Genomic DNA, 22,475 nt, shown 5'->3' on the forward strand with positions numbered 1-22,475 from the left:
CCACATTTTAGTATTTCTAGAAACTCTGGAATGCTAAATTTTTTTATCTAGAAGATTCTGAAAGGGATACAAACCAGTAATGAAAAGAGTAAAAGTTTTCCTAAAGGCAGCAAATTCATAAATTCTGAAATCCTGATACACGTATTGCTGCCAATGATAAAGAATTTCATGATAGAAGTGAAAACTGGGCAGGCTGGGCAACTGGGCAAGTTTTCAGATGATACTAATAATTTGGAATAATAAATACTGTAAGCACAAAATTATGCTAAAGTAATGTAGCACAATAAAATTCCAGTGAATGACACTATGGATCTATGAATGTATTTTCCCCAGAGTTTAATGTGGGCTAAAACTGGATGTGATCCCTGAAGAAAGAGACATTGCAGCTGAGTTAAAAAGCCATGGGATGAGTCAATTCAGTCAGCTGTGGTGGTATGAGAAGCCAAATAAGGGACAGGAATGAGAGCAAAAGGCATTCTATTTTTGGAAGATGGGAAATATGTAGTAAATGTACATTTTAAAATGGTGACATGTCATAAACAGAAAAAGCAAAAACATTCAAAGTCAGACAAAGCTTGCATATTTCAGTTTTATACCCAATGTCATTTGCATTTATCTTAATATGAGGAAACATAGGCAGTTCAACATATTTCACTTCAGTCACAGTATTATATGTGAGGAGGATAGCATACTCACCCATGGATAAATACACTAGGCCTGCCACTGCCTTATAGTGAAGCCAAAAATGACAATTAGTGTTGGATCAAGTGGAATTTCCTGTTCTGCTATTTATACGGTATTTTCCTGCATACATTTGAAGCTATCAAAATATAATTGGTTTCAGTGCAGAGCAAACCTTTTCCTGCAAAACTTTTGTACTTTCACTGAGGGCAATAAAACTATGCTCTGAAAGTCTACCAGGAGCTCAAATATTAAAATAAGATCATTTTGATTATTTTTACAGGAAAACCATTCAAAGAAAATTAAGAATCTGCTACTAGCAACTTGTAATAAAACAGTCAAAGGACAAGTACATTTTTCATCAATCAATAGTCAATACTAATTCAACAGTCATATTTAAGACATTGTCATTATGTCTTATGCTAGAATATATCATTTAGGAACTGAAACCCCATCGTTGCTTCTATTTCTAATTCAAAACTGCCTGTATCTGAGAAGCTTTGAACAAAGACAAAGGAATCAGAAAATTCAGGGACAGTCATCCTTAGAAAACTCTGTAACTGGGAAAACTCGCTAAACAACCTCATATGGATGTCAGAGAAATCAGTAACAGTCTTAAATTAGTTCTGATTCTGAAGGATCTGACCAATGCATTCTAGAGCATACTGAATATTTCCAAGTTGAGCAGATATAGTTTATGCAATTTCACTCAAATTTAGTCAAAAATCTATGCATTTCAGAAATGCACATTTGTGCAACTTGAACTTGCATGAAAGCATAAGAATACATTTCCATCAATGCAGATGATAGAACAAAAGGCACCTTACAATACCAAAACATAGACAAGATGAATTTTTGAACAACAGTACATTCCTAACAAGATTCAGTGACCTGACCTATGATAACCCACCGAGTAACCAGTCATGCTTAGTTCTTGGGCCATCTAGACCCAGACAGCTACCACTCACAATGCCCTTTTTTTTTTTTTTTTTTTAAACAAGCCACCCTAAGAATCCATGGCTGTCACAGAGCTTTACTCATAGCTGATATATATAGCCATGTGTCCTTGACAATTAAAACCCACTGCCCTGTGAAACATTCCATTTTAAAAGGGGCCTGGAAAAGGTGGTAGGATGCAGCTGAAGTCTCGGGGGAATGGACATTCAGGGCAACAATAAGAACACAAGTGATCCACATCTTGAAATGGTGTAAATCATTCTATGATGTGGCTTTAATCTTACCACCCCCTTTTCACGAACATATGTCTCTCAGGCCTTTTCTTTCTCTGGACAGTTCACCATTTGGCAGATATCATGAGAAAGCAAAGTGAAAAGAAATACCAAAGCAAAAAATCTTTCTGGAACCTAAGTCAGTGTTCGTGGTACTTGCTGTACTTGATCTTCAGGCACTCTATACCCAAGAAATTGGCCAGGTGAGGCTTCCTACTTCAGACCCATGGAGGTGCAGAAGTGCGTACCCCTGTACTTATGCAAGTTCAAAGAGAAGACAAACAAGCAAACAGAAATAAAGAAAAAAATAGCAAAGACCTACAAATAAAAAGGGTGGCAAAGCAGTGACAGACACTGGGGACTTGGCACCAGTCTTACACACTTGACCTACAGAGTTGTAATGAGGAAGGCGTGGACCACCCGCACTGAATCAAATTATCTGTTGGGTGCACAGTGGTTGATGTTTTTGTCATTTTTTGGCAAAACTATCACCCCCTGGCTTATTGCACATGCTAGTATGGAATATTAATTGATGGAGTAGGGGGAAGAAAACTAACCTTGACACCTAGAAGGGAGAAGCAATGGAATGCAGTTGTTAGAAAGGGAAAATAAAAGAAGAAGATCTGAAATGAACCACTTCAATCCCCTGGTTCATACCTAATGATAATCATAAACTACCCATGAACTGTCATGAATGGGAAACAGTGACCATGCCGCCTCCATTGAGCCCATGACTTCTGCTTTTATTCAGCAACCTATGATCAGCTCATTCGTAAGTTGATGCTATACGAACTAATCCAGAACAATGGGGTGCTTGGGGCTGAACAGTTCTGAGGTTCATCTATGGCAACAAGCAACCATTTTCTCCCATTTATTTCTTTAACTCATGAGTTGTTCTACGTGAAGTGTCCCACTGGCTGAAGAGATCATTTCCAGATCACACTGAGAAGACTTCAAAATACTCCCAGAGAAAAGTGAGTTCTGCAGAACAGTTTTTTATTACAGATGGGATTGCCCAAAAGTACATATACCTCACCCCCACCCCAAATGGTAGAATTCCCCAAACACCCAAGGCTGGATGAGGACAGAGTATGACCAGTGGATATGGCATGTAATTGATTGCTAGGGTAAAAATAAGGAAGAAGCAGGGAAAAGGAACAGTGCAATGGTATAAAAGGGCTACAGTCCTGAGCAGAAGCACTATGCACAGCAATGTTTTGTTGCGGATGCCTGCTCTATTTTGTCACTCAACTTTAGAAGTGCATTCTACCATGCCACTATGCTAGAATACATTATTGAGGGATTGCAACTATATACCTCAATTTTAGAAACCGAATCTCCACTCAACACTAGGATAAACATACATGGAAAGGCAAGTTACATTAGATTAAAAAAATTATGTTGAGACATAATTGTAAAATTGTATCACTTTTGTCAGTTACTACTTTATTAAAAGGACATGTTGAAAATGGGATGAGAAGTGCTGTTGTAGCCCAAGCCCAAGGGCAGACCCAATACTTCCTTATGCCTTGTTTTTTAGTTGAAAGTTTCAGTCCAGGGAGTGCCAATTGCTGTTCTCCGCTATCTCCATGCAGGAGAAGAGAACATAAAGAGGATATAAACTGAAGAATTATGCATATAACACTATGCTCAAATTAGGCCTCTGTGTATTCACTGACTCTTCAACGAAGCCAGATTTTCTCCTTGTAGCTATTCAGATATATTGATATTATTAATATATTAATATTACTATATTAATATCTGAATGATTACTGTTTTCCTAATATTATCTGCTAGTAAGTGTAGAGTTTTTTCTTAGCTCTAACTTTGGAGTATAATTTTTAAAAAATCATTTATATGGAGCCATTCTTTTCCACCCCAGACATACATAAATACTCTTCCCAGGGGATGCAAGTTTACCTTTTGTGTCCTAGCAACAAGTTCAAAATATTTTGGTCTCTGAACTTCAAAAAGATTTATGACTTAGCTTTTCTAAGCCAAATGTATACAGTGAGTTTAAAACTGATAAGATGTCTTTTTCACCTCACACATACCTTCTGGTGGGTTAGTTAGGAACGATGATTATCCTTATTCTACCCTTTGTGCATTAAGAAATGAAAGATTAATGCAGCAGGTAGGCTGAAAAGGAGTCTTCTGAATTTATCTCAGAGCAAAAAATGCATTCACTCATATTCAGTCATGTGCAACATGCATTAATCTACATGCAAACTAAGTTGAAAAGAAGATGGGACACTTAATGTCTTCCATGAACTAGAGTGCAGAACATACTGAAGCATAAGAAGGCTTTCTGGGATATTATTTAACACTGTTCCATTTATTCTGCCTGTTTCATTAAATGTTTCATTTGGAAAAGCTGACAGCAATGGGTATTTCCAGTTGTCTCTTTTTATCTAGGGAATCAAATCCTACAAAAGGATATGATGCCTGTTATTATCTTGGAATTTGGAAGGCTATAGCTTTAACAAAAATGTGCAGTTATCCTAATAACAAGCAGGAACAACTGAAAAATAAAATGTGTACAGCAGTAATTTGCAGCCTATAAAACAAATTCAAACAGCCACTAGGCACTGTCACATTTAGATTTTTTTCAAAGGTACCAACAGTGGCATCATGTAGTGCATAAACTCTTTTTATTAAAAACAAATAAAAATATCATGGCCTATGTATCTTTATGCATGTGAGTACTAATAGCCATCTCAGTCCCAAAATCTAGTTACTATATTGATTTTTAAAAATTATAGCTGAGTAAATCATAGCCATCAATCAGTATCCTCAACCTCATAAATAGATTATAAACTGGATTTTTGGACTGATATAGGTAGAAAGCACCAGCTGTTGATACCCAAAGACATATGTGTACAAAATGCTCCCCTCTCAAACACTCAAGTAGGAAGCAAGCAACTCAAGATCAGTTCATGAATCTATGGCAATGAATGTAGTAACAAAATTTAAGGCATAGTCATTTCTTTACTAAGCAACTGCAGCATCTGCCTGTATTTATTCTACTGTTGCTGTGAACAAAAATAAAGCTCATATACATTCTATTCCCTGCATAAAATCCCATTGTTTTTACCTTCATGTTTCTCGCAGAAAACAGAGGTTTTTGTTTGTATTTTTTAAACAACCTTCCTTATGATAGCAAAATTTGCCAATGTCTCCAAGATTTGGCTTGTGCTGAGACTTAATAGAGGTCAACCCAACATCCGTTTCTAATATCTGGAATAAGTGCTGAGATATGGGACTAAAAGTAGCAGCATGGATAGAGTGTCTTCCTTTCTTCTTTGAAGCGTACCACTTCTGCAGCATACTTGGAATTGAACTTCTTTTCACTCCAAATGAAAAGAAGTTCAATTCTATCCCTTTCAGATGATTTTTGGAATTTCCTGGTGTTCCTGTATTTTGTAAAACAAGATGTATTGAGCATGCATAACTGAAAGGATTTAGGTTGTAATCCTAATACACATTTACTAGGAAGTAGATCCCACGGGAGAAAAACTGAATTTACTTCTAAATACGTGTGCTTAAATTTGAACTGTTAATAGAGACTTCCTTTTCATAAGAACACAGATTATGCATATAACAAAGGATCAATTACATTAGAAACAAACTTACTGTCCTTTCACCTGATTGCAAACAGTGTTTAGGTTTTTTAACAGTCTACATTTTTTTCTATCTCCAGATTGAATATTTGTGCAATGAACAGTTTATGTGAATTCCTCAGAAACACAAGAAGCTGTGTTTTCTGTGATCAGGTGCATGACAAACCAGTACAGCAGATTGTTTTTCAACCTTTACATATACAATTTGAACCAAAAGAAAAACAAGCCAACTTTGTAGCCAATCTATCTATACAGATTTGAAGCCAAACTAACAGTCTCTCCACCTGTCCGTCCCTCTGTCTGCCCTTCCTGCCTTCCTTCCTTCAGTCCCTCAATTTTTTTCTATTGCACATTGCTTTGCATGGGGCTTCATAAAGAATGACAGGGCAGATTTCTGCCCAAGAGGCTTCTGAGGAACTTTTTATGAAAGGCCTTTCCTGAGGCTGAAATGCATCTCTTAAGACTTACTTACTAGCATTTTTGTCTCCAGCACTTTTGCCTTGAACTTCACCTACTACACAGGTAGCTCATACCATTGGCCTTAAGGCTGAAGCAAGTACTAGGCTAGTGGAAAAAGCTGATGTGATGGCAACACTAGCAGTTGCTCAAGCACTAGCAGACGTTGCTTGGGTTCACACAACATGACAATCCTTTGTGATCAGTCGTCATGCCAAGTAAACCCGGATCTGGGCCAATTTCCACAGGGTGGCTTGTCTGATGGCAACAAGACACCCTGACAATGCATAGGTTGTTGTAAAGATTACTGTACTCACAATCATGTCTGTGCTAGTAGAATGGCAACATTAGATTTGGCCTTTTAGTTTTATCCAGGATTTGAAAACATTGTAAGGTTGGAAAATAGGTAACCCTTCCAAACATTTTCATAAACATTCGCTATCAAAATAAAAGGACAACACAAGGAGATCAAGAGGGAGTTTCATTAAAAAAGGAAAGGAAATTAAGACCATGTAGATATTGCCCAAGTATTACACAAGCTTTTGTGCATGAGTTTGATACTGAAATAATGGGGAAGCTTAAGAATCAAAACTAATAAAAACAAGCTTCAACTGAGCCACCTTCTAGGTACTTAGGGCAATAGTTGAACGGTCTCCTTTGTGGAATGAAAGATGCAATAACAAGGCTTACTTGTTTTGCTATTGTTTGTTACAAATTAGTTCAAATTCAGGAAGTTTAGCCAGCTTCTCCATAGGAAAATGTTTCTTCAGTTATCTTTTCTATGCTATTCAGGTGGAGAAAACAGGAACCGCAGCTTAAATACAAGGATGGGGCAATGGAAGGTGGAGCTTGGTTTTCTTTTTCTATCTTCAGCCTTTGTAGTGATTAAGAAAGCTAAGGTATTTTTCTAACTAACTGGCTATCTACTTCCAGCAATCAGCGTTTCTTTCTAAGATACTTTGCATTTTTAATTAAATTTTACAGTTCAGCTGGTTGAAGATGATATACCCCTTAAAGATAAAAATCACAGAGTAATGCCAAGGAACTGAACTGTGTTAGTCACTGAATATATTACAATATATTTGAGATGTCCTGTACAAGTAACAGATCTGAACAGAAATGCCTCTCTTTGTTCGTAAGCATGGATCTGTTCTAAAATCACTGCACCTAAACAAAACTTGCAGATGTCTTAAGACAAATAAGCAGCAAAGTTGTTCACACCATGTGTGGCAGTTGTGTCTATCTCAGGCTCCTCTGACACCCTGGAGGATGGGATGATAGAGAAGGTGTAGAGACGTAGGGTGCCATCTGGCAATACAAACTTTGGGTCCTACCACTGAGTGCTATGTAGAAGGGCAGTAGGTAGGAGGAACAGTCTCTGTCAATTGTGTTTGCAGTGTTTTTAATGTAACTATCCAAGTTCCTTGGCCATTAGTTTACTGAAAGATTGCCATAGTATGCAATACTTGGAATCAATCAGAAAATCATTATTTGCAGCTCTGTCCACATGTAGAGACTTCCACATATGGGCTTTCTATAGATTAACCAAAATATCTGAACATATGAGTTACAATTGAGGACCGTATGGTACACAAAGTAAACCAAGAGCAAGAGGTCTGTAATACACAGATGTACATAAACCAAACAAACCAGAGCATATGATAGAGTCAAGTTGATCTGTGCTGCCATATCTGTACGTGATTTCTATACTTTGTGTAACAGCATATGCCTCAGGGCCCAGGAAAATCAAAGGGAAAAGGCATCATCCAGGGCAGGCAAAGGCCATGTCCAACACCTCCGTAAGTAGGAAAGGCGAGAGACCGGTGAAGTAGTTCAAGACAGGCAAAGAATGGCTTCTGGAAGATGGATGGTGAGTCATTTCACCTTCCCAGACTCCCTCATGTGTACTACAGAGAAAAAGGGGCAAATAAAGTAGTAAAAATCATATACACAAAATGGTATCCATTGCCAAGGACTCAAAATTAGCTTGTTAGCTGCTGCAGATTCCTAAAGGAGCAAAAATTAGCCTGTTTTCTGTGCACTTCAGGAACTCATGCTGTGTCATTTCAAAAATCTTTAAACATTTTTGGTCCCCCAATTTTTTATGGGTAGGGGTGGTCAGGAAGGGGAATCTGGGAGCTACTTGAGCAATAAAAATTAAGGAGCCAGCCCTAAGACAGTTCTCTGTAATGGACCACAGATTTCTCACCGGCCTTCCAAGTTTCTGCTGGGGTGCCACTATAGAACAGCAAGGCACAGGGTGAGCCATTAAGCCCATTAGCAAGCTGGTCATGTGATGTCAAGAGTAAATCACTGTGTTGTGTTGCCAGATTCCCCTGTCAAGCCTATGCCTTGCTGGGCATAAGCCAGCAAGGTAGGAGAAGTGGTGGCAGTCCCCATCGTCTATAGGATTTTGTAGGAGGATAGAAGGAGCCTGGAGATGGCTCAGGATATCTTACATCTTGGACTTTCTGGTGTCCTCCCACTGGAACACCTCCTACTTTCTCAGGTTTCTCTTCCCATTGGAAAGGGTTTGGAACTCTGACCTCAGAAGGGTTTTTCACTGCAGTAATATGCTCATGGTGATATTCTCACTGGAATGAGGGAAGTTCAGTCAGTTAAGTTGGACTTAAATGATATGGATGCTGTATACACAGACTAATTCTTTCCTTTCTACTCTAACTAGCTAGTTAAGATCTCAGACAGGACCTTTTTCCAGAGCTACCACTTGGGATCTTTTGAACCTGGTGGTATTAGACACTGAATCTTACAGCTTAGCACATGCCTGTCAGGCACTTGAGTATGTATAATTTTTATTTATTTAGTATGTATAAAATATTTATTTGTTATTAGGGCATTTAATGTATTTTAATTGTTCACTTATTATTTTTGGATGTTATTGTTATTTTATTGGTTGATTGTATACAGGAATTGTTTTCATGAATCCCATTAACTCTTGTTAAAATGCGGTTTATTCTCTTGTGAGCCACCCAGAGAACCTATGGTCAATGACGTAGAATGGCACACTAATAAATAAACAGATGTCACACCAAACTGGACATTTCTATTCTTCAGTAGTATTCTGAAGATTGTACACTTCCGTCATGGCTGTTTCCAATCCCCAAATCTGCTTGTTTATTTAGAAATAAATGATAGGAAAAGAGGAAAGATGTTGCAATACCCTGGACAAGTTCAAGGAGGGGTTTTAAAAAAACTAAATAGATGCCTGAGCTTTCTTAATCATACCTTTCTTATAGCTATAGCAGGTATCTTGAGCATTTGTGAAAAGAGAGCAAATGACAGATCCAAACAAAATCCTTTTGTACACTAATACAGCTCACATACTGCAGAGCCATAGCAGGTGTAAAACTAAACATTTCCACAAGCTCTGGAAAACAAAAGAGTTTATTTTACCAGCTCAAACAATATCTATACATTAATCTTTCCGTAGTCAGACGTTTGCCCTGAAGCCATTCTACGGTGTTGTTATTATGCCAAATATGTCCCATTTCCAAATATGCTTTTAGCAAATCTGGAGCTTTTAGTCCATCTCAACTAATAAGTTCAGATACAACTGTAGTGTTTGATCTCTCCTCTACTGAACTGTATTTATTTCACTTCCATGATATATCTGCTCTTCCCTGAAAGCTACTCAGAGACAATAATCGTTATTCTGTTTATAAGTATCTTCTTTTCAATTTTGTTCTCACTTAGATTTTAAAATATTTGCAAACTGAAGCAAAAATGGGGTGAAACAAATTTGTGCTTTAAGAAATGAAAACTTGATAAATAATAAAGGAGAAACAGATTTATATTCCTTCCCACAATATGTGGTGCTGATAAACAAGGGTATGCACACATCTGTCAAGAAGTTAAGCTATCAGTACTTTTGAAGCTGTCATATTAGGATGGGCCAAAACATACCTAAAATGAAACTGAAATATTTCCTGGGCTCTTGATCTCAAGTAAACTATAGCAATGTAAATATATAGCTGAAGCTGAGGTTCTTTTAAATCTGAATACTCAGAAACTGCCATTTGTCCATTTGCGTCCTTCACAAGTGTCAAATGGATAGCTACCAGTGCAAAGATATAGGTATTGTGAAATACAGGTAGCAAGGATGCACATTGTATAATATCACTGAGGGATACACAACATTTTTTTCTGTTGAGGGCCTCATTCTCTTGCAGGTAATCTATTGGGGGCTGCATGTTGATGGCACATGGAGCTGATGCAAAAACTGGGTGTTTCCATCTTTCTCTTTTCACTCTATCGCCACTTCTATTCTTTTTCTTCCTTTGCTCCCATGTAGTGGGCTGGCAGAAAGGGACAAATTACTGTTGTCTGAACTGCTCACATGCAGACAGGTTGTAATATAAACTTGAGCTTAGGGTTACATGTGGGCCACCCCTGCATTAGATGTAATATAAACCTAACAGCAAAGCACAGGCTAGTGCAAGCCAAGTGCCAGGTCTGAGAGGGTACCAGACAAGGCCAGTACCCATGACTATCTTTCCTCTTGCAAGACTGACACTAAAAGACTAATTGCATGGTACAGTATCTGGTTTATTTAAGGAATCACTAGTTGCTGTTCCCTAGTGCTGCGGGTGCAAAACCACTCGTGAAGGCTACTGGGTACAAACTTCAGCATGCCTGCTTAGATGTCCCACTGAGTTTAATGAACTTTAGCCCCAGAGGAGTATATAGAGGATTTAATCCCAAATCAATGTGTAGTAAAGTTCCCATGGACATTTAACCTCTACAATGCTACTTCTCTTATCCTCCTCTTAAATCCCTGCACTGAACCTACCTTTTCTATGAGGCTTATTTTTTTATTTCTTAACCTTCACCCCAACTGAAGCAAATTTTAAGCAGAAGCACTTAAACTTTATGTTTTGTTCCTGGCTCTTCTTCCAGCACCTCCACGGTCTTAAAGGACTGTATGTTCTTGGGTCTAGTATCTCATTGTCATTGTGCTTACATTATTTTTGAAACAAGTTCACTGACAGCATAATCATCATCATCATAAAAACAGAAGCATCATAACTACTACATACAAAGGACATGATATGAGTTTCCAACAAAGACTGTAACTGCTTCAGCTGCCTTTTTTTTATGTTCTGGGGAAAAACTATAGAGAGAATTTGTTATCCTGTTGTATTCTTTGTCTGCCAAGCTTAGAAAAGGTAGTCCCAATTCCTTGTGCTGTGCATCTAAAAGCTCAATGGCATCCTGGCTGACTTCTCTCATCAGCTATGGAAGACAACAACAAAAGGAAAAAGGGAGCGAATTTTGCCAGAAATAAATAACTTGTTTATTCTAATATATGGCTAACTAGTCCGGTAGAGTCTGGTACCTGGATAATTATATTCCTAGTGGCACCATGGACCTTTGAACAAATAATAATATTCCAGGCTATTTTGCATCCAGTGTTGCTGAGTATTATAGCACAGTCATTCTAGCAGAATAAAAATTTCAAAAGCTAATATATTAACTGAGTAATCTTTGGGAAATCATGTGGACATTGTTTGCTCTACAGGGAAATAATAACAGCAACTATAATATCTACTAGCAAAATACTAAATTTTAATAATCAATAAAGTACACAAAATAATTTATACACGTGTATATATTCATATGTAATTATTTCATACAGGATTCAGGGAAATTCCTGAAGCAGACAGAATATACTCTTGACTGATAGATTTCATCCCTCCCTCTCCCTCTCTCTCCCTCTGTTCCCGCTCTCTCCAAAACACACAGCCCTAGTTATTAGTAATAATAAAAAACAAAAGTTTACTCTAAAAGCGCACTGTGAAATATTAATCTATTTCTCAGACAAGTCTGACAAATTACTGAAAAGGTATGTGTGTTCACACCAATTTTACCAAAGGTCATTTTAATGAATGTTTCACATGTTTTGAATTTTAATACAATATGAAAATGCTATGCTATGAAGCAAGAGGACCTTCCTATTTTTTATTGGTACCACAGCAAATGGAGAGCAGATCTTTATCCCACCCCTCCCTGGTCATAATCCCAATTAAAACTTTCACTTGCTGTCCCACTGGTACCAATAGTTGGAATAAATTTAATAGTGAATTTGGCTAGATATATTTCTACTCAAATCTATCAAATCAAATTGGTCAAATTTGAAAAAGGATGAAAAATACGTACTGTCTGGTCATATACTACAGCAAAGACAAATTTGTCCAAATTCAAGCACTGTTAGTTTTTTGATGAAATACTGTAATATTGGATTTTTAATGCAACTGTATTATGTTAAAGTTTGAAAAGTTCTGGTACATCAAGTGGCTGATGGCATGCTGCTTGGCAGTGCTAGTAATATGAAAAGATTAATTGCTTTCTTCTGAGTGTCTAAACTGCATATCTAAACTGCAGTTCCACTTGCCTCAGGTTGAAAAATGCTTCTTAAGCCAATAATAACTACCCACCGCAAAATTACTATCTCTCATAATGAATGCCTGGTCCATATACAAAGCTTAAAACATCTGACAAAACACATTTCGAATTAGGGTGGTCATTCAGAAGCTTCTTGGATTTCCACCTTCCATCTCAGCTTCCACACAAGAGGGTAAAGTGAGTTTCTTGTAAAGAAATTTTGGCATGATCTTGAATGACAAATGACATACTACCAGGTGCCAAGAAAGACGGGGAGATATAGTCACCCCCAACTCGAGCGTCAACTGGAGCGGCTTTGTTCTCGGTGCCCTGAATAATTAATAACTCCTTTGGCAATCAGTCATGCATTCCTTAATGGCACCTCAGGCATCAAGTGTCCCATTCACCCACTCCCCCCAAGTAACAATAGACTTTACTACGCTGGGTGTTCTATGCCAAGCTTGTAACTGACATAATTTAAACTAAACAAGTCACTAGAAGGAATATTACCCAGACCCAAATTGGAATCTTTTATCAGGTTTGTTTACATAGCATACGGTTGCTATGTAAATCATATCAGTATCGAGGAGATTTGGGGTAGACTTTCTTAACATAATTTTTTGGCAAGTCACTTCCCTTCTTGCATGCCCAAAAGAACTTAAGTACAAAAATACTATTATATATCCCAGACCTAGAATGATTAAATGGATGCAATAGATAGAATGTCAATATGCTGTACAGAATTCAAAACAATGTTTTCTACAATCTTTATTTAAAACGTGTTATTTACAGGATTAGCCAACTGATGAAAGGCTAAGAACGTCAGGTCTATATAAATAGAAAATCAAGGATTTCAATGTTTTATTTCTTCACAGTATTATTCTATGTAAATGTATTAGATATGTTTAGCATCTGCAGTACTTTCTTCCATTATTTTCTCCTATACTCAGTGACTTCAGTTTTGCTCATTTTCCTTTTGCCTTGACTAAGACTAGGTTAGTTTACCAATATCCTTCAGATGCTTAATCAACATAAAAGTTGTTTCTTTAAAAGGTTTACTAAAATTAAATAAATTGCAGCAGAAATAAACAAGAGTACATATGAAAAAAGTCGAAGCTGTTCTTTTCACTGTGTGTGGCCTCCAATAACAAACACAAACTTGCCCTGTTTTATTTCATTTTTACTTCATTTCTCTTCAAACAAACTCTCTTTGGTAATCCACCCAGTCCTTTCATCTAGCAGAATGCAAGAGCAGAAAGGGATGTATCTCTGTTTACGACCAATTCATAAAAATATGAATCTATTAAAATAAATGGCCACTGTAACAATGATTTTTAAACACTTTTAACCACAGCTCTTACTTTTAAACTTAGGGTATAATCCTATATGTTGCAAGCTCATAGCAGGGAAGCCTCTGAATCTGGAGGTTTCCATGTATGCAGGACACTGCTGGGCTTAGACTGGCAGCTAGAGAGGAAAGGTGGAAACAAGTTCATCATCCTCCCTCCTGTCTTTGCATTTATGTTAGATAGGCACTTTGATCATCCAATGATACCACACTTTGGATTGGCAGAGAGAAGGAATCTGGAAAAAGCTCTGGATGGCTCTTATCCAGGCTGTTCTAAGCACTCCCTGCTCCAACAGAAATGTCCCTTTCCTCTCTCTCCCAAGTAGGTTTTCCAGCTGTGGAAGCCAACCAGTGTGGTTTTCCCCATGCCAGGAGTGGGAGGAAAAGTGCTGTCTTGGACCTTGGAGGGGAATCTCCACTTTTCTACAGACCCTCAGGCAATATCTAGAGATCACAGGATTTCTCCCATAGGATATTCCCACTTGTAATATCTGCTCCACTTTCCATGACTATGGAAAATTTAAGAATTCCAAGTTATTGCAAACTAATTTTTAAACATTTTAAAATTTCAGTGATGCAGCAATCATAAATCTATCCCTGGCATATATGGTATGCCTCACTACTAAGTAACTGGCCACAAATTTGTCTTCTGTGCCTAAGTAAATTTACATAAGTGGTGACGTAGGAAGACAGGAAAGATTCAAGAGTAGAAGGTTCAGCTTCTCTGACAAAGCCTTCCTTGAGTGGCTTTTTCTGCACAACTCATCATTTCTGCCAATTCTAAACACATTCCAACCATCAAAATTACACCAGGACACCTCGTTTTTGAAACCCTCACCCTGCCCTGCTGCACACCCCCAACCCTAATATAGGGCAAAAGTTCCATGGAAAAGAGGGCAATTTTGAAAAAGCCTTCCTTGAGTAGCTTTTTCTGCACTGCTCATCATCTCTGTCCATTCTAAACACATTCCAACCATCAAAATCATGCCAGGGCACCTCGTTTTTCTAACCCTAACCCAGTGATGGTGAACCTTTTAGAGACCAAGTGCCCACACAGCAACCCAATTATTTATCACAAAGTGCCAAGACTACATTAAAACCTGAAAACTGAGGTTTTAGTTTTGAAAAAACAACTCACCGCCAGTCCAAGCAAACATATATATCTCCTTATCAGCTCACTGCCCGGCCCCATGAAAACTCGGACGAGTCGCTGTTAATGAGTCATGGTTTGTGACATCATCGCCCAGTGCTGCTACTCCTTTCAAGCATGTGCATGGCCCTTATGTGCACTGTTATCCAATGCTCGGCTGCTGGGGTGATGCTGGGGCGACTTGGCTTGTGTGCCGACAGAGAGGGCTCTGTGTGCCCGCTGTGGCATGCGTGCCATAGGTTCACCACCACTGGTCTGGACTCATTCAAACCTACTGAGTCCTTTAGTGAACTAGTCATTACTTTCCAGAATTCTAAATTGGATAATTGTTCAAAGTACTTTTCTCTCTCTGCTTTCAGATATACTAGAAACCCACCCACCTGCAGTGACAGAGATATCCATGATCTCCAGTATATAGGCAGCTTCATTTTAAAGAGTACTGCAAACAAAACGTGAAAATCCCTATCTTCACACTCATACTGTGGAAGTACACCATGACATCAGTGAACCACAAAGATGCCTGAACCATAACTCCTCACAAAATAATCTGTTGCCCAGGAAGACATTTGGCAATTTTGGTTAATTATGATGCATGTGCAACAATGATTTTCGAATGCCAAATGACACATACATTTTTCTTTCCCCGAAACAGAAAATAATCAGAATTCTGGTTACACTCAGAAGTAGAACAAACAGAAATGGGGTATCTCATTCTGTCCAAAGATGTTTTCCTTTTCACAAGGAGGAAACAGAAAGCTAAAACAGGTTGTGTGAGAGAATTCTGCAGATGGGAAGGTCTTCCTCAAATGCACAATAGGCACATATGTTTCAGTGGTGTGGATGTAAAGAGGGCTTGCTGGCTAAGGTTTTCACTCTGAACAAATTAGGTAGCAAAGGAGCACTTATTACATTTATTTTTATTGCTGAATATTTATTACATTTATCTTTATTCCTTCATCAACACATCTTGAAAAGTCAGGAGTCAGAGTTATGTTGTTACTTACTGGTGTGAAAATAGTATAATGGATACAAAATCCAGGTTCAGAAGGAAGATATTCATCAGAAACAAATCTTATCCTGATCTGGTTTCCTTTGGAAATCTGTTTGCCTGGGATAGAAGTTGAACCACACCATCGCCCCAAAATAGTGCCATCAGTGGGCTCTTCTATTTCTACAAAGTCATACCTACAATTAAAAAAAAAACAGCATTTACTCATGGCTAGACTTTGTACAGAACATCTATACAGTAGAAAAAGTCATATAAGCAAACATCAAGAATAATTTGATTTCAAACTGAAGATCTGAGTACAAATTTAGCTCTAGTCAGAGGCCCTGGATGGGAATATCTACATTCACTATATCTGCATTTCCATTAAATCTATTTCTACTTTGAAATAAAATTTTAAAAATGAAGGACAATCAAATGTACATTATAATATTACAGTATCACTAAAGAAACAAAGATATTAACCAATTATAATTCTTAGTCTATCACTAACAGGCTGGTGAAACATTTGTAATGGGATCCTAATATCTGATTAAAGATATTATTCAGAAAACCAGAATGGTAATAAGTGTGCTGCTTTAATACCAGACTAGACAGCTCTGAAATGGGCAGGTGCATGTGAGCTGTGAGCAACCGGATGCATGAGATCAAAACTTAATCTAGTCAAAATGCAAGTATTGCTGGTCCCTATGACTCATCTCAAAGAATTATTTTCATAGCTAAAGGGCACTACTTAACCTGTCCCTTCTTTCAGAGATTGTCAGGACAAGGAGAAGCTTTTTCCAATTTCACATCAGCTACTTCTTTTGTTGGAACAGTTGGATCTTGCCACAGCCATTCATGGTGCAGTTATTTCCGGGCTTGGTTTCTGCAATACTATGTGAGTCTAAAAGCATTGGGAAAATTCAACCACATCCAGTTGTTGGTTGACGCAGAACACCCTTGCCAAATTTGGTGGCTCGAGTTAGTCAGCACCCTGGGTGGCTTATTTGACTGTTTATCTGTTAACCTAAAAGATTGCCCCTAGCCCATTATGGATGGATAAATCTGTCAATTTTGTTTTTTCTTGCTTTCTCCATTTTCAGTCTTAAGTGATTCTTTTCCATTTCTACATAAGTTTGCTACTTTTAAGAATGAAAACATGTATACATTCTTTTAATAATTTTGCTACATTAATTTCACTGATTTATAAGAATTTTTCTATGCATTTTAAATTGGAAATGCAAATTAGGAAGCGTCACATTAAAATGTGGATTTTTATATGGTCTGTATCCAGTACTACAAGCTTGGCTCCAGGTGCTTCTTCCAAACGTGGTTCAGTGGATACCTGTAAAAAACTATTTTCAGTTGAGGTGCCAACAATGTGGAATGACCACAACAAAATGGCTTGCCGGGCTCAGACTCTACACAATCTCAGATGCAAGGGGGATTTTTGGTAGTTTCTTGTGTAAGGCTGGCTCCTTTGGATGCTTATGTTTTATTACTGTTTATGTTGGTTACTGTTATCTGTGTTTCTGGTGATTTTTTTCTTCAGAACTTAACTCCTTTTCTTTAGACTGCTTTGTTGCTGGTTGCTTTAATGTTTGTATTTTGTAAACTGACTTGACGTTTCCAGATCTTTAAAGCAAGATAAAGAAAGCTGTACTTGCAATCTAATTGGAATAGTTTCAGAATGTGAGTGGGACTGAACTCAGAACCTTTGTCCATTCCCCTTTATCTTCAAGCAAAAGTGATGCACAGAATTGACCAGTTCAATTTATAGTGTTGCTAGAGTCAGGTTAAGGATTTGGAATGTACAGTGAGAATTGAATCCCTTGTAGCAAACCATGCTGCCCCAAGACCTTAGGAAATGGAGCTATTCGGATTCAGATGCACCATGTATGCTGCTTTTATGCGTGAATCTGTCCTCAGATCAAACAAACTGTTTGCAAGTGTTTCCCTCCACATGTAATTACGGGCAGGGAGAAATCAAAACTATGTTGGCTGGTGTTGAAAGCCTGTTGGCCTCAACCCCTCTGTCCACATGTTAGGGACAGATCTGTAAAAAGAAAGCTCCCTATATTTGTAAAGCCTCTCCCTATAACATGGCTCCCTGGTGTGGAGAGCTTGCAAAAGGCTAGAAATAGCGTGAAACTGAGTATACATTTTCTGTTGCTTTTGTTCCTGGAAGGTTGGATAGCACTCTAGGCAAGCAGAAAATACTACACTTATTTGCTGAACTGTTCCTGAAATGTAGCTAGTTGGATACATTCCCTAGTATTGGAGCAGACATATTTCTGTACAAGGCCACAGGCTTTGTATGCGGCAAGTTCCACGTCCCACTTCCCGTCTTCACTTCAAAATGGTATCGGGGCTAGAAGGAACTCCACTTGAATCAGAGAAGGCGGTACTGAGCTAGAAGTGTGAGTGAGCTGACTCAATATAAGGTAGCTTCATTTGTTAATCAATGCAATTATCTCATTGCAATTAACATGGCATGAAGAACAGCAGCAGACACAATTTACCCTACAATTTAGACAGAATTTCCCTTCCCTTTCACCACATTTTGCAAAGGATGTAAGGTAAATACAGTACAAGAACAGTTTCCAATAGTTCTAGGAAGTAGCATTAGTCAGTTAAAAGGTAAGGGTACAATCCTATTATGGTTCCCAGAAATCTCTAAACTCAGAGGATTCCAGAAATCCAAGGCAGAACAGGAGATAAAGCAGATGAAAACTTTGCCTCCCTGCTCCTCCCAATTAATATTCTTGCTAGGTGGCCATATAGTAATAGTGTTTTAGAGCAGGAGGAAAGGAGATGGAAGTGGCTCCAGAATATCCTGCATGCTAGCTACTCTAGACTTTTCCGCTCCTTGTTCCCCAGTATGTCCCCTTTGTCCCTACTCTGAGGTTGTTTTCTCAACCTCGTGCAGAGGCAGCTGACATCATTTTTCCATGCCAGCAGCCAGGGGCAGTGGCGGCGATGGGAAAGATGTTGGAACTCAGAGGTCAGAATGCTGCCTTCATCCTCAGATCTGTTCTATGACCACCCAGACAATATCTAAGAGTCATTTTGCCCCATCCATTTTATTTACTATTACCTTGAATGTAACATATCATTTCCAAATATATAAGTAGCCACCTCCCTGGAACTATAAGTGGCAGTGGATAATTGCAAGGTGCATTTCCATACATTTTAAAATAAATCATTTTTACCTGTGTCTGCAAACACAGTCATATAAAATCAAACTTGTTCTCTTTACAGATTGAACTCACAGAGGCTTGGATCCTAATTTTCTTATGTGGATGATCATGAAATAGAATTTTCCTTCCTCTTCCTTCTGCATTACCTTGCATCCCTGCAAAACTTGCCCTTGGTAATGGGGGGCGGGGGAGGGGTTGCAGGGTCTTATCCTTCTTTAGATAAGCCAATACAGAAAAGCACATTCTCAAGCAAAGCAAATATTAAGTATTACACGTGAAAAATGGTGTGGTTATCACTTGACTTTCTTGCATCCAATTTTTATTGACAATGTTTTACAACTTGTCATTTGCAAATAAAACACTATTAGCATGAATAGGTTTTCACTGTACACATTTAGTTTTTTAAAATATAGTTCTGCTTCTTAAAGTAGAATGTAGAGATCAAAACACACACCATCTATAAAAATTCAGGGAAGTGGAAAAGTGATATGACATAACACCTGACACATGAAACAAAATGAACTATCACTGACAGCCAGAACCACACTTGTCCCCAGGTGATCATTTTAGAGACTTTATAATCCTTGTAATATACCCACTGGTATTGTATTGCACTGTCCAAATCAGTGTTAAAGGATTTACTAAACCTGTTTTATTGGCCAATCAAATGTAGGTTTCTCACAGCAACATGATACTGAACACACATAACTAAGTGGCTTATAATGACTACTTCCCAGACATCCTTTGGGATCTACAGAAGATTTATTTTCTTTCATGCTTTAGAAACAAGTATGTGTTTGTAGACACAATGCCTTATTCTGGTTTTGACTTCAGAATGCTCTAAACTGGAGATGTAGATGTTCCTACCTTGGGCCGGCAGTAAATGTATGTACAACCTGCTCAATCATTGTACTTTGTTTCTGAAATATCTGCGCAGATCTTTTCACCAGAGACATCCTTGTTTGCCTTTAGAGTCCACATTAAGACTCCTGCTTGTTCAAGCCCTGATGAAAAATCCTGCTAACAGTTTGTGTTGTTTTTTTTTTAAATCTTTGACCTAGTTTGGGTCAAAGCTTATCATAGCCAAAAGAGCCTGATCCTGCCTAATACTGGAAGCTAAGCAGGATCAGGCCTGGTTGAAATCAGGATGGATGACTTAAATGATGTGAACCACTCAGAGAGCTTCAGCTATAGACAGTATAGAAACATTGTGATGTGATGATGATGATGATGATGATGATGATGATAAAACAAGCTTGTTCCCAACTGCATGTATTACTCTAACACCGACACAAGGATGAAATCAAAAGCATCAATTTCCATTTTCATTAAACTTTAATTGCCATTTCATTTTAGCTATAGTCAGACATGGCTTGAACTTGGCTTGTATGGACAAACTAAGCACAATTTATTACAAGCCTGGTTTTGATAACACTAAAGTTAGCTAACAAGAGAAGTTAATGCTTCCATTCTTGTTATGACTACACCAGAAATGAAGAGGGAATGTATCCAAATACAGTTCAATGTAGCATTTTGCTATCCCTGTAGCATGAAACTATGGTCCATGACATTTCTTTTATACCTGCTTTACTTTGCTGTTCTACTGTTACTTTATTATTGCTCTTTAAATGACCTTATCCCAGTTAATAAGCATTACCTAAAAATTTTGCCTTGGCTATTTAAGGTTTTTTAAAATGTTAAATAATCATTTAAAATGACAGAAATCAATTTTGTTGCCTTTGTTTAAGCATCTACTAAATCAACATTTTTGAAACTTCTAAACTCCACCATTACAATTTCTTAAGAGTGCAATCCTGAGGCTCGGAAGACAGAGGACTCTTCCTCTGTATATCCAAAGTCTTGCCAACAAGATCAAGAGCCTCTCCATTCATCTAGCCAGATTACCAGGCAGTAGATGGGGACAAACAACTTCTGTGATCAAGTGGATCCATGACTTCCTTCCTTCCTTCCTTCCCTCCCTCCCTCTCTGGCCAGAAAAATACCCTTCTTGAACTTTTCTGAGGATCGTGTTGTATCCTGGAAGAAAAGTTGCTGCAGTGCTTTCTGCAGTAGCCATGAGGGTTGGGTTGTGGAAAAATAAGTGCTTTGATGCCTGCCCGAGACCTGCAACAATTGCATGGGGCGGGGGGAGAAACCGACACTAACCTTTGACTCCTCAGACACTATCTGAGAAGCCATAGGATTGTTCCGAAAGTTACTCTCTGCATAAGTCATGATTCTACTAAATGAGGCAACTAATTAGGCCTACTTCTTGTAACAATAATATGGCAGTCATAATCGGCAGGAAACCAAAAAAGCAGCTTCCCCAAGGTCTGTTAGAGCACCGTGAGGCATCTTCAATGAAAGATATCTCAACTGTCTTCTGTTAAAAAGTGAATATGCAAAGCCTGTCAAAAATACAGAGTTCATTATCTACAATCTCAGAACTTCATATCTGATTCATACCAATAAAACTTGCCTTAATTAAATTCACTTTCATGTAACTCAAGTCTGGTAATTTACTCAGTTCATATAATTTGTTTCCTCTGTCTTTGCATAAATGAAATTAAAATGGAACCCAAACCAATTTAGCACAAACTATTATAACTTAGTCATTCATGAAAGTAATCTGCCCTTCAGAATGTGATTCATTATCAACCAATCATAACTATGTAAATACATTATGTAACACCAAATATGAACACAAAATTCTATTTAATTTTGTCATCCCAATTTGAAAGTTCATGGCATTTGTAGTTCACATTAAAAGAGTTTGGTTATAACCTTTGAATTTGTTAATTTTAATAGGAAGTTTTACAGAGTTGTACACTTGTTAGAGTATTTAATTTAACTCTTTCATTATTCAAATTTAATTCAATTTTAACTTACTAAACAAAACATGTTTTGTTCAACTCCAATCAATCAACTCCCATTGATTTCAATGCAATTTACTTCCCAGTACATGCACTTAAAATTGTAGCCTTAAGCAACTGTCTGACATTTCAGATGGCTTTTTTCCTAAAAATAAAAGAAAAAAAATCTATGCAGCATTCATGTATTGTTTGTTATTTCTGTCTAGCTGCCAAGTAGGGAATTGCCCTCAATACATATTATGACACCATCATAATATTTTTCCCTCTATTAAAGCAGCTTTCCAAGTTTGCCATTCACCCGAGGCAAATCATTCCTTCTGGATTAGTTGCACTGGCAAACCCACCAATCAAACTGCACCACAGCACATAAGGAAGGCAAGCAGACTGGTGCTAGGTAATTAGGGGTGGCACTTGGTGGCAACAGTGGCTTTGTACTTACTTACAATAATGCATTAATGGGAAGAATAAAGCTTAAGATAGAGAAGGAAGAACCAGTGATTTCTGACCTCATCAAAAATTGTGCATTGT

The 22,475-nt window shown here is 37.9% G+C and overlaps 1 protein-coding gene across 1 annotated transcript in view; it reads right to left on the minus strand.

Moving 5' to 3' along the window:
- The window catches only part of PDGFC (platelet derived growth factor C), a 114,562-nt gene that overhangs the window by 7,053 nt on the left and 85,034 nt on the right, over nt 1-22,475 (minus strand). The window contains exon 3 of the mRNA XM_044430924.1: nt 15,891-16,071. Coding sequence (XP_044286859.1) covers nt 15,891-16,071 — 181 coding nt within the window. The remainder of the gene's footprint in view (nt 1-15,890; nt 16,072-22,475) is intronic.

The sequence above is a fragment of the Varanus komodoensis genome, unplaced genomic scaffold (genome assembly GCF_004798865.1).
Source record: "Varanus komodoensis strain SLA01 unplaced genomic scaffold, ASM479886v1 scaffold21, whole genome shotgun sequence".
Classification (NCBI taxonomy): domain Eukaryota; kingdom Metazoa; phylum Chordata; class Lepidosauria; order Squamata; family Varanidae; genus Varanus; species Varanus komodoensis.